Source organism: Nothobranchius furzeri, chromosome 11, assembly GCF_043380555.1.
Source record: "Nothobranchius furzeri strain GRZ-AD chromosome 11, NfurGRZ-RIMD1, whole genome shotgun sequence".
In the NCBI taxonomy this organism is placed as follows: Eukaryota; Metazoa; Chordata; class Actinopteri; order Cyprinodontiformes; family Nothobranchiidae; genus Nothobranchius; species Nothobranchius furzeri.
In genome coordinates this window covers 25,497,629-25,511,113 of record NC_091751.1, presented here as the reverse complement: position 1 = coordinate 25,511,113, position 13,485 = coordinate 25,497,629, and the positions used below count along the sequence as shown (strand labels likewise).

At 44.3% G+C, this 13,485-nt stretch overlaps 1 protein-coding gene across 1 annotated transcript; it reads right to left on the bottom strand.

Moving 5' to 3' along the window:
• Positions 1-1,933: 1,933 nt before the first annotated feature.
• On the bottom strand, positions 1,934-12,850 carry sf3a3 (splicing factor 3a, subunit 3). The gene is made up of 17 exons (XM_015955768.3): positions 12,629-12,850; positions 12,500-12,547; positions 10,466-10,518; positions 8,816-8,921; positions 8,659-8,731; positions 6,363-6,454; positions 6,209-6,291; positions 6,000-6,138; positions 5,851-5,919; positions 5,709-5,776; positions 3,157-3,264; positions 3,018-3,087; positions 2,771-2,935; positions 2,515-2,625; positions 2,340-2,430; positions 2,211-2,266; positions 1,934-2,126 (listed from the first exon to the last, which is right to left on the bottom strand). Exons 1-17 carry the CDS (start codon positions 12,722-12,724, stop codon positions 2,049-2,051), a joined length of 1,506 nt encoding a protein of 501 aa, XP_015811254.1. The 5' UTR covers positions 12,725-12,850; the 3' UTR covers positions 1,934-2,048.
• Positions 12,851-13,485: the final 635 nt, after the last annotated feature.

The following is a 13,485-nucleotide window of genomic DNA, read 5'->3' as shown; positions in this document are numbered from 1 at the left end:
TTCACAGTGCAGCTAGACAATGACCCAAAGCAACCAAGGAGTTTTTGAAGGGAAAGAAGTGGACGGTTTTGCAAAGGCCAAGTCAATCACCTGACCTGAATCCGATTGAGCATGCATTTCACTCGCTGAAGAGAAAATGCCCCAGGAACAAGCAGGAACTGAAGACTGTTGCAGTAGAGGCCTAGCAGAGCATCACCAGGGATGAAACCCAACGTCTGGTGATGTCTGTGTTCCAGACAGATTTGCATCCAAGTATTGAAATGTATAAGTTTGATTTATGGTTCTTATTCTGTCCCATTACTTTTGGTCCCTTAACAAGAGGGAGGCACATATGCAAACTGTTGTAATTCCTACACCGTTCACCTGATTTGGATGCAAGTACCCTCAAAGCTGACAGTCTGTAGTTAAATCACATCTTGTTTGTTTCATTTGATATCCATTGTGGTGGTGCAAAGCCAAAAATGTTAGCATTGTGTCAATGTCCCAATATTTATGGACCTGACTGTAGTTCATCACCACCAGTGTGTGTAAAGCACTTTGTGACTCAGAAAGACGCTACTCAAGTGAAGGTCATTTATCATTTAAACAAGCCAAATAGCCTTTACAACCTAGTAACTCTCTCTGGACAAAGCTTTGTCTGAGCATGGATTGGCATAACACAATCAGCTGATCATACAGCCATTTACTCCGAATGTGGTTGGCGTAGATACACCATGCACACAAGATGAAGCTACTTGGTTCTTCAGAAGCAAAAGGAGGGGGGCAAAATGTAGACAGCTCAATGGAGCTGAGAGGAGTTTCTTCAGGCGTAAGGGGACCTTGTAACCATCAGCACACAAGAAGGGTGCACTGACGGCCCCGTACACGCTCAACAGATGCTAAAGCGAGAAGAGGAGCCATCTTACATGATTGATAGGGCTGCATGGTGGCGCAGTGGTTAGCACTGTTGCCTCGCAGCACGAAGGTTGCAGGTTCGATACTCGGCTGCAGCCTTTCTGCGTGGAGTTGCGTGTTCTCCCCATGCATGTGTGGTTTTCCTCCGGGTGCTCCGGTTTCCCCCACAGATCACAACATGCCCTATAGGTTATAAATTGTAAGTCGCTTAAAAGCATCTGCTAAATAAATAAACATGACATAAACAAATCAATCGACAAGTGGTTCAAGTACCAAAAAGGGCCTCTAGTACAACCACCAGGGAATAAACAGCCATGGGATGTTCCTTTTTAAGGCTTCCCACCATCAAACTGTGTGTTTTCAATGACTTTGCTGACGAGCCGTGATCGATACACCCAACAAAAATCTTTATTCTGGCTCCTACAAGCAGCTTTGTCTCATCAGTCCAGAGTAGCCTTCAGAGTGCATGTGTCTTCTCCATCCCCAGTGAGTCATGGCGGTCAGATGGCTGCTTATACTGAGCCAGGACCCTCTGGAGGTTTCTTCCTGTTAAAAGGGAGTTTTCCTCTCCACTGTCGCTACAGGACTGACACCAGTCAGTGACCCGATGCAACCTGCTGGATTCCTTATATAGGAAACTTTTTACTGATTGGCTTAATGAACTGACCTGTACTGGAATGTTTACTGTGTGAAGTGCCTTGAGACGACTCTTGTCGTGATTTAGCGCTGTATAAATAAACTTTAAATGCTTTTAGTATTTCCTTCTAGCCCCAGTGTCCTCCATTGTCTTTCATTACGTCCACTTTGACCCTGATGAATGGTGTGATGAGACCTTGGAGATGACCTCCAAATGGCACAACCTACTAACAGGCAGACTGAAGACACCTGTGATGCTGACGACAGGACACACCTGAGTAACACATTCCTCTTCATTATCACGTTAGACAGTTTAAGTTACCTTAGTGAGATTCTGGGGTTTTGATCTTTAAACAGGTGTCTGACGTGTTCAGTCGCTAACAGAGCAGCGCAGAGCCAAAAGTACAGTTTACTTGGTCCATAAATGGCCGTTTTAATGGGTCAAAGGAAGAGTCTGTTAAACATTATTACAAATAAAAACACAAGACTAAACTAAAAAACTTGACATCTTTGCCGCTCTACAACAAGCCCTGGCGCTTCAGGTCCTCGTAGGTTTTCTTGTTCACCACATTCCCGATAGAGTCCTCGTACTCCTCCTGGGAAGAACAGAATTCCTGAGATGAGAGGACTGATGGGATCTGGAAGCATTCTGTCCTACACCTGTTAGCATGTTCCCGTACCTCTGTGTCGGGCTGCCACCGCTCTAACGCCTTCTGGGACTTCAGCTTTGCCCACACTGGAGTTAAAACACAAAACACGTCACAGAACCGCAGAAATGCGCCTGATGGTTCATTTGAACCTGGACTTACGAGCGACAGCGTCCTCGATCTGTGTGACGTTAGCAAAATGAGCCGTGTTGGGGATTCCGAGACAGCGCATCCCATGTGCGTGCCTCCACTCCTACAAAAACAACCAGAGATTTTATCCCTCGCTGAAAAACTCAGAACATGTGATACCTGTGGTACGCGAGGGAGACGGCCGTACCGCAAAGTGTCTCTGGAAGGCCTTGGGCCCTCTGTAGGTGTAGTTTCCACAGATCTCACAGTTGTAGTTGATGTTCAGACCGTGGAGTTTGTAGAGCCAGTACGGGATAGGCTGGAGGATAAAACCCACAAAGGATCAGATGGATCAGGAAAACCAGAGAAAAGGGGTGTGGCCTAAGCAGCTTCACTGACCCCGAAGCTAACAGGATCATGCAGCTCTCTGACCTGACAGCAGAAAGTCACATGTATGGGCTCACCTTTCCGTCCCAGCCCAGCGGCAGGTTCTTGGGGTTGTAAATGATCTCGTTGTCTTCGTCTTCACTCTCGCTCTCACTCAGCTGCTCCTCCTCCTCCTCCTCTCGCTCCTCGCCTGTCCTAGCCTGCTTCCTCTGGACGTTCTCGTGGGTCAGCTGCCTCTGCTCCTGATTCCGAACAGGAAACTCAAAGTTGCCATAAAGACCAACAGATTGGAAACAAAAGCCACCTCCCACGAAGTGGACTCACCCCCAGAATCTCCACATACTCGTAGACCTGAGCTTCCAGGAAGCCGATCTCCTTGTTTCGCTCCGTGTCTCTGCGGGAGAAGAGAAGAACGTTAGAGTGATAAAAGTCACACGGCAGGGCGAACTCTGGCACCACCTACTTCTTAGGACCTTTAGCTTTGGGATTCTTGGCAAACAATGACGGGTCGAGGGATTCCAGGGATTTTCCTTTAGTGCTGAACAGTCTCTGAGCTCTCTCTTCCAGAGTCCTGAGAAGACAGAAACACCACCTCAGCACCTGGACCCCCCACCAGATCACAGGCGTTACCTGATTAACTCTCTAAAATCATTGCTAAAACTCTATTTGGAATCAGTTAAAAAAAAAAAAAAAAAAAAAAAATAATTTTCACCTGTCCGAGAAATGAGCTCAGGTGTTTCAGGATCACACCTCACCTCCTACACACCCACTTTCCACCATAAATGACCAATGCAAACTACGTTATGAATATTGTGCATACAAATATGCCTGCTAAGTGATGGCATGTCACCGGTAACCATGACGACCAAGACGGTAATGCACACTCTGGGGCTCAGCAGTGAGCGTTGGGATCTCAATAAACAAATAAAAACATTTAAATAATTGGTCAGATGGAGCCTAAAATGTCAATAAGGACTGATACATTTTATGAAAACATTCATTTAACCAAAAAGGGCTTTAGGCAGGAAATACTGTTCATTTGAAACAATCATCAGCCCGACGGTCAACTAATTCCCGCCGGAACGAGCCGGTGTTCCATCTGAGCCGCTGTCCAAGGAAAACCGACAGATGCACCTCCACCCGGGTTGCTGCGGTGCCGTTTTAGTTTATAGTTAGAGATGCACCAATGAGTAATCTGAAGACATATGAAAGTAATATCTAAAAAACATTATATTATAATTACAGATGTAATTATTCCCATTTCAGAGACTGGGGCGGGGGCTTGTTGGTTTTGTGCGTGTGTGTGTCTACAAGTCTGAAAATGTGTCACCATCTCCGAAATGTGCCTACGCCAGGTCCAAGTTTGTGTGAAAGCAGCCAGGAGAGAGGGGTGCAGATCCTGTTTCCTGATATTCAGACATCTCTCCTAGGGCTGGGGGTAAACGATTATTTCTAAAACGATTATTCTGACGAATAGTCGACTATTCTAATGACTATTTAGACAATTAATCTAGTGTTTATTCTTCTATTGCACGGTTAATAAAAACCAAAAAACAAACAAATAAATTCCTCTAAAAAATTGATTAATTGTTACTGTAAGAGAATAAACACTACAGGCCTTCCATTTTGTATAAAACTGCTTTTATTGTGTTGCGGTTGGTTATGTTCTGGTGACGTGTAGAACTTGGGAGAGCAGGCTGCTGCCTGAGAGGTGGATGGAGACGGAGAGTCTCCATGCTGCTTTGTTTTGGTCACTTATGTGCGTGAGGCGAGTGGTGTTACGACCCTTCCTGGGGAGTTTGGCTCGTGTGCAAAAAGGAAGGGACAATAACACGGGATTTTAAAGTTAAAATGATGGTCAGGTTTATTTACAACAACAAAAAACATAAACCTTTCCATCCACAGGTTGGGAATAATAAAACTAATTCTGCCTGTGGGGAATTAAAACAAAAGTACAAATAACTAGGGATGTCCCACTGGGCAAATATTACAGGGTTCTGGACCAAAATATGGATCTCCAAAGGTCCAAACTCTAAACTGGGTGGTTAAACCAAACTCAAGGTGATATTTTACACTAAACCGAAAACCCACAACACTCTAAATGTAATAAAAGGAGATCTGCACCACAAAAAAGATGAACTCTAAACCAAAACATAAACGCTCATCCCAACGCAAGAAGCTGTTAGCGAAAATGCTAACAGTAGCTTTACCAACGTTAAGTTCAAGTTACCAAGTTTAAATAAACCAAAAACACCCAGCAGCAAACAGACCAGCGCGGAGGAGAGTCTGCTACCACCAAAACAGCTCTCCTCATGTCTGAAAGAAGCTCCTTTATGAAGGGAGAAACGCTCCCGGTGATTTTCTACATCTGTGGTAGAGACGAAGCAGCGCATCTGACCCCGGAAGTTGTTGTCTGTTGCCGGGAGACGAAGGCGGGCAAAACAGGAAAGGAATATAGCAGCGGACGGACATTGTTCCGGGTCTTCGGTATTTGGCGGAGATGTTAGTGAAGGCGGAGAAGAGGGCGAACTAGAGGAAAACCAGGCAGATTCCTCCTCTATTTACAAACTCCTGGGGATGCAACAAGTGGGCGCGGTGCGTCGACTACCGGATCTGACGGCGACAAATTTTTAGAATCGAGCCGTCGACGTCATCGAGGCTTCGCTACAGATCTAATCTCTCCTAACAGCAACGTGACTATACCACTGACTGTGTGCTTTTGTGTTTCATCTCCACATATAACACAAACCTTGAGAAGTTCTGCTGTGTGGTGGAGTTGCTAATGCTAACAGTTAGCTTCTACTTGCTGAGATGTTCTCTGGCAAGGAGGTAGAGTCACTAGTTGCTCCAGAGTTTTCCTCCCGCTGCTGTTCCCGGTTTGAGAGTCTGACAAAAAGCCACGACTAAACAGAACGTAGAACATCACTACCATGTCCTCCACTGTTGTACTGCGTTTTTGTGTTGTGTGGAGATCCCCTTGTGCTACTTTTCATACTCTGGTCCCAGATTTCTTACCCTCCACACTTCAGTCCCAGAGCCATGAGAGCAGATTTGAGTCGGTCCAGACCCAGCGAGGCCAGCTCCTGTGTGACACAAACAGGTGTGTGAGGAAGCAACCTTCAGTTTTAACTCCAACCAGGAGATTCCGGTTACTTACCTCCCAGGAAGAAAAAGCAGAGAGGTCCAGATGAGCACCGGCGTGAGTCAGAGCACTACTCGTCTCTTTCTAGAGCAAAATCAAAAAGCCAAGCATGTCAGGAGGGATCAGCGAGCCCCATCAGAGCCAGCAGACAGTTCTGGACTTACGGGCCACCCAGGAAAGGTGCCATTGTCCCACTTCTTCTCGAAGTCTCCGAGCACTTTGCTGTAGAGCTCATTCTGGTCCGACAGAGGTTTGACCCGGTCTGTGTAGTCCTGCAGGTACTCAAGCAGCATCTCCAGGTACCTGAACAAAGTCGTGTCATAAGATTTTCTGACCCGTCGAGTCGGACGTGACACCGCAGAGAAAGGCCTACTTTTTATACTCAGCGTTTTTCCTGTCTTTAGGGATGTCAAACAGCTGGTCAAACGAGGTCAGGTAACTGATATAATCCACCTTCTGTAAGACAGGAGCGGCAGTAAGAATACATGGATCCAAATCACACACGTGGACGATGTGAGGATCCCAACCTCGGCTCCCTTCAGGTTGATGTACTTCAGGTAGCAGTCATGGAGATCCAGGTAGCGACCGTATCCCTCCTCGTCAGTGAAATCCACCATGTCTGAGAAAGACACACAAGCATCACTTCAGCCGCAGCTTCTCCCGTCACTCACTCGTTACAAGTAGCCTGGCCTGCCAGGCTCGCCCTCCGTCCACTCTACACAGAGGACGGGTCTGGATCTCAGAGGCAGAGAGCACCACGAGGGGCGGGACTAACCAGCTCAAAAATAACCAGTCAAATAAAAGGCAGAACTGACGACTGTATCGCACAGCGCTCTAGTCAAAGATGGCGTCTGGCAACAGCGTAAACATCTTTCTTTAGAGGAAAGGCTTTTAGTGCTTCTTTTGTGAATTTAAAGACATGTCCAAGTTACTTAGAACAGAGGAAACAGCCACAGCGATCTCCGTTTTAGACGCCATCTTTGTTGTTTATGAGAAACCGAGTGTCAGTGTGTGACGTACGCTGCTTAGCGCTGATTGGCTCAGTTCAAATTCGGAAAGAGGGGGGGGGGGGCTGAATGGGAGCGTCACCAGGCCCTTTGCTTTGGCATGGCTGGCTAGGCTAATGCTCAGGAACACAGCAAAAAGACTAATTACAAGCTGGGATTGACAACCTCAAATAGTTGAATGAGCCTCTATTGCAGGTAGAGAATGAATGAATGAAGTACCAATGAGCTAAAAATTTCCAGATGTTTCATGAGTTTTGGGATGGAAACTGGAAACTAAAAATGGATCAAACCTCAGCTCAGCTAAACCTACGATTAGATTTTAATGTGCACCAACCCATGTTATTTAATCCAGATCTTAATGAACCAAATTAATCTAGTTCTCTGCTCCAAATCCCTCTAATAAAGCGATCTCAGCAGCTTTGGCAGCTCCAGAACCTTCCAGAGTGAGTCGTTTCAAGACTCTGTGGAGCCGGATGGCAGTGGCACTTTCTGAGGCAAAAGCTCGGACATGGGAGAAGCTGTGGAAAAAGACCATCGGTCGGCTCCAAAGAGGTTCTGACAAACTGTCCAGCGCCTCTGGACGGGAAGGCGGCAACTCGCTCACACTTTCTGCAGTGGGGATGGGGAGCTGCTGACGTCAACTGGGGCAACAGTCGGACGGTGGAAGGAATACTTTGAGGAGTTTCTCAATCCCACTGACACGCATTCCAAGGAGGAACAGCCTTGGTTGACCTGGGAACGGACTGTCCGATCTCTAGGGCAGAAGTTACTGAGGTAGTCACACAACTACACAGCAGTGGAGCCTCGGAGGTGGATGAGATTCGTCCTGGGTATCTCACGGCTTTGGATATTGTAGGACTGTCGTGGTTGAGATGTCTCTGAAACATTGCGTGGTCATCAGGGGCAGTTCCTGTGGAGCGGCAGACCGGGGATGGACTCCGCCAGGACTGCCCTTTGTCACTAGTCCTGTTCATAACATTTATGAACAGGATTTCTAGGTGCAGCCGTGGTGTTGAGGGTGTGGAGTTTGGTGGCAGGAGAATCTCATCCCTGCTTTTTGCGGATGTGGTCCTCCTAGCTTCATCAAGCTCGGACCTACAGCTCTTGCTGGGGAGGTTCGCAGCCGAGTGTGATGCAGCTGGGATGAGGATCAGTACCTCCAAATCTGAAACCATGGTTCTCGATCGGAAAAGGTCTGGGCTAAGAAACTCAGACATCCGGGAGGGACTCTGAGTGGAGCCGCAGCTCAACTGGCTCCTCCGCATCGAAAGGAGCCAGTTGAGGTGGTTCGGGCATGTGGTCAGGATGCCTCCTTGACGCCTCCCTCGGGAGGTGTTTGGGCATGTCCTGCCGGCAGGAGGCCCCTGGGTTGACCCAGGACTACCTGGAGGAAATACATCTCTAGGTTGGCCAGAGAATGCCTGGGTGTCCCAGCTGAAGAGCTGGCGGACGTGGCCAGAGAGAGGACTGCCTGGGGGGCCCTACTTGGGATGCTGCCCCAGCAACCCTGACCCCGGATAAGCGGAGGAAGGTGAGGTGTGAGGTGAGGCTCACTCCTGTGAATCTAGGAGGGGCTTGGAGTAGAGCTGTAACTGCTCCAGTCATCAGCCATGTGTGTGTGTGTTTCCTATGCGAATTTAGTGGATTGTTTCAGGCATAATTCCTAAAACCAAACACTGAAAGAAACAAATGGACAGGTCAGGAGTGCTTAGAGAGACCCACATGGCAGCACCACCTTGAAATCTAGCTCAGGGGAATTGTGACACCCACTCTTATCCATTAAACATGGATGAATGGCAAACCTCGTCGAACTTACTCTGAGCCTCCTCGCTGAGATTTTCTTTGGCCTTCATCAACTCTTCAAATTCTGCAGACATGGGGATGGAAATCTACAGAAAATATGAGACAAACAGCAGTGAGACTGCTTCAGGTACACTATACAATCTAATCTGACTGCTCACGATGTCTCTTACTTCATTTGGGTGCTTTCGGTGGAACTCCTTTATCTGCTTTAGTCTGTTGTAGAACTCTGCAAACTCATTTGGTCCAGAGATGGCACCAAGCTCGTCCTTTCTCATGCTGGATGGGAGCAATTTCCATTTTTTATTCAGGTGTTTTCAACACTTAAACACAAGTAAACATAAAACACCAATCCAACGCCTCGCCTTTATCAGATCTGATATGGAAAAAAGAAGGAAATGTTGTATGGAAGAAATACAATCTCATCAGAATGACTTTTTTTAGACATAGAATTTATGAAAAAGAATTTTTATTATGTGTTATTTGAATTTTTTAAAATTTAAAATACATCAGCAAAGATTTCATCCATAAAAATTCAACAACTGAGGTGACCTCTTGGTAAACCAAGCCAAAGCGACCATCGATTAATAGATTCAAGAGGCTTTTAGCCAAGCATATTAGACTTCTCTGATCATGTGACACCAGTTAGATGTCGACTCAATGGAGTGATGTTTACTTTGGCTTGGTTACGTCAGTTGATGTTGAATTTTTGCTGTTGAAATCCTGTTGTTGAATTTTTGAAGATGAAATTCTGCAATTGATGTTTAACAGATTAAAATTTTGCTGGTGTAATTTAAGTAAACAAGTAAATAAATTCAAGTACACGATTTCACAGAATTAAAATTCTAATTAAATGAACGTCTAAAAAATTCAAATTCTGGCAAGGCAGTGTTTCTTCCATAAAGCAGTAGCGAGTGCTCTTTGTATACGCAAAACGATGGTTCGCTGGGCTTTATGCACTCGCCATAATAAAATCATAAATTAATATCACAGACTGACATATTCTCAATGTAACTTATGAATGAGTTTTAATGTTTCCCTTACATCAGAAATATCTCAGCATCATAAGGAAGTCGTTTAGATGGTATCATTAAATGATAGCATTTAAATGCCATCTTCCTCTTTGCCTCCATCTGACCACTTCTTTTGAATGTTTTTTTTCTTTTTATATTCACCACAGATCTCTCATCACTCTGACAGAATCCGCCGCCATACCAAACGCTGTACCACTCAAAGACAATAAAAAGATTTTCCATGCCCTACCTCACCCACAAGCACCTCGATTTCAAGCTCAGTGAAACAGGCGTTTTTCGCTGTTGCCATGGTTTCCACATGAAAATCCACAGGTTGGCTGGCTTATGTATATCCAGAATATTGATGAAGTGATTTGCACTGACCATAATGGTAGCAGTGGGTGTGCGGGAGGCGGGATGTGATCCAAAATCACCTGAACACATTTCTAGGTAGAGTTAGATAAAGCAGGAATTGTGTACAGCTATATGTACGCAGTGTTTTATGGGTCCAATTTTTTATTTCTGCAAGTAAATTTTTTTAGTAAAGGATCCAAACAAAGTTTTATAAATAGAGCCATTGGACTTTAATATTTAATATATTTAATAAAAGAAGTAGCAACAAAAGCCGTGGAATGGGATACCAACGCTTCTGATAGGCCAGAATAAAAATGTAATTATATATTTAGATTTTTTTTACTGTCAGGAAAACAAACCTGAGTAAACAATGGGTAACAGAAAGAGACAACAGCTTAACTCTAACAAGCAAAAAAAAAAAGTACATTGAATATATTTAAAAAAATTAAAACGTACCCATCTTTGTCTTCATAAGAGTCCCTGAGATTTGCACTCACTTCCATATACCTCTGTGAGGAGACACAGAACATGACAACAGATGACATTAAACTAGCCAACACTGACTCACTGTTAGATCATCATGGTAATAGACTTGGCTCTAAATTACCATGGTAACACATAGCTTGACAACACCTAGCTCTAGAATACTATTTAAAGTGAGGGTCAATGCCTGGTTGGAGACGCATTTCATCCACATTTCCTGTTAGAAAAACGCTTCTGAAAGAGGCGTCACCTGGCGAACCGGGAGAGCGGCACTGAGGCAGTGGTAGACCGCACCCCCCTCAACCCCTCCGCGTGTGCTGTCGGAGTTTCTCAATCTAAAAACGAGTTGTTAACTAGCGCAGGCACACTCGCGCGTGCATGCAAGCATGCACTCACACAAGACTTACCGCTCAGGAAAAAAAAAGCAGACACAGATTCTGCAGCATTCTGGAGGATTTCCTTTTAACCACGATCATTAGATGAAAAGGGGAGGAGGGCATTACGCACATAGGGGTTGGGGCGCTCCGAGCACCCCAACCCCTATGTGCATAATGCCCTCCGGATCTAAGACTTTGGGTTAAGCTGTGTGTGAGATCAGTTGACAAATTCTGCTTCTTAGAATCTCCAGGTAGAAATATCAGACTGATTCAGATGTCATCATAGTTCTGTTAGATCTGAGAAGATCTAAATAAACATCAGATTGTTAAATAAAGCACATTACCTTTAGAAGCAACCAGCACACTGCACTGAGCTGATCAAGTATTTTATTCAACCACGACATACGCTTTCATTCAGGATCATGTTTAAATGTGATTCTTAAAATTATTTAAAACATTTTAAAAATCAACCTATGGAGGTCTGATCCCACCAAAATTGACAATAACTGGTTATAAAATTGAAAGTACATATAGAAATACATGATGCAATTATTAGGTGGGCTATTAGTATGAGTGTCTGCCCTGGGACTGGGATATCGGGATTCAAATCCACGGTCGAGTCACACCTAAGATTCGAAAAACAGGAACCAATGCCTCCTTGCTTGGCACTAAGCTTTAAAGGGTTGGATCGGGGGTTAAACCACCAAATAGCTCCCGAGTGCTGCCGTGTCTCCAACAACCTTTGGAGGACTGCCGGGGGTGGGTCAAATGCAGAGAACAATGTCACACATCAGTGTGACAACTAGTGGGACTTTAACTTTAATTCACCTCATCACCATATACCACAGGAAGTGTGAGGAATATAAATGAAGAAATGTATTAAAAAAATAGATGTGGAAATTAATAATTGTATTCATTTAACTCCAAGTGTGTTATCTTCAATTGTATTTCCTCATTTATTGAATTACTTTTTTTTTTTGCCCTTTCTTAATTTAATGTAAGCGTTGGCAGGATCAATCCTCCCTCTGTACCACCTGTTGGGTTTTGTGTATGAAGTCTGGATGTGTCAGTAAAGCCCTCTGGTTTCACTGCATTTTAATGAGGAGAACTTCAGATTAAAAGAGCAGCAGTGATCAACCTGAGGTTTTGATTTACTTCTCTAAACGTTTGGATACTATTAGTGAAAATTCAGTGAAAGTCCCCTGCGATGGGCTGGCACTCTGTCCAGGGTGTACCCCGCCTGATTGCCCATTGACCGCTGGAGATGGGCACCAGTCCCCCCCCCCCCGCGACCCTACGTGGCCAAGCGGGTTCAGACGATGGATGGATGGATGGTGAAAATTCACCAAAGTTACACTAAAAGTGAATGACGACCAAGGCAGGAACCAAGCATTACAGGTAACTCAATAAAAATAAAAGCAACTTTACCCAACAACAAATAAGCTTTATTTTCTGATATAACTTCTATATTACATTTAACAAATCAGAACAACATCGATTGCAATGATTCATAAAATTCAGATCTTAAGCACAATGATTGTTATTGACTCTATTACTTAACACGACGGAAAAAACTACACCACCAAACAACATTTAGCTCACTGGTGGAAGAGCAGCATTTCATACTTACATCCAACATGGCTCTTATTCGATGATCACAATTAATTTGATCCCGCAGCTGAAACAAGAGTCGAAAACAAATACGTGAACATTGCGTTGGTGTTAGCAACATGCTAATGCTAAAAGCTGCGCTGCTTACCGTGGTCTTTTTGTGCAACATTTCTTTAGTTTTTGCGTCCATCAGCCTCTCTTTCTCTTCGTGGTAGCGACGCTGTTGTTCCAAAATCGACTCCATCGTTTACAAAATGCTCAAGAGTTTAATGAAGACTGTTCAGGGTTGCTGCTGAAGCGTTAGCACAGCGCAGTATGGTACGTTGACCAAAGGCGTCTGTTCAGGAGTTACTGTCCGCTTCAGTACGGCTAGGAAAACATTTCCCAATTATTAGTTCCGCTGTGGTCACACAAACGTCCATAACGGTGACAGTACGGGATTCCTACAAGTGGACAAATTAGCATATATTTTATTTTTATATTATTAGAATTTTATGAAAGTTTTAAAATTATTATTTGCTGTCCATCCAGACCGATCCAGACGTGAGAGTTTGTGAATAATTCGACTGCGGACGGTTTTATGGATCAAAATAGAAATTTTCGTTCACGTGAGCTGTTTGAGGTTATTTTATTGTGAGCTATTTCTAATCACATCTCATCAAAGCCTGCAAAATCAGGACACACACACTATCCCAGCGCACACGCGGTGGAGCGCACTTACCACAGACCGGAAGTGTTGGCGCTTATAACTTGTTTCTTAGGTGCAAATGATAAATCATTCTCAAATGTAATACAACAATTTACGATGCATTCCACTGTCAGAGCTGTGTATAGTAATGTGACAGGATGTGATAAAACTAAAGTAGAAATGATATCCAACATTTTTATGATTCTCAGAGGTCTGATCCCATGTCATATATATATATATATATATATATATATATATATATATATATATATATATATATATATATATATATATATATATATATATATATTCCTTTT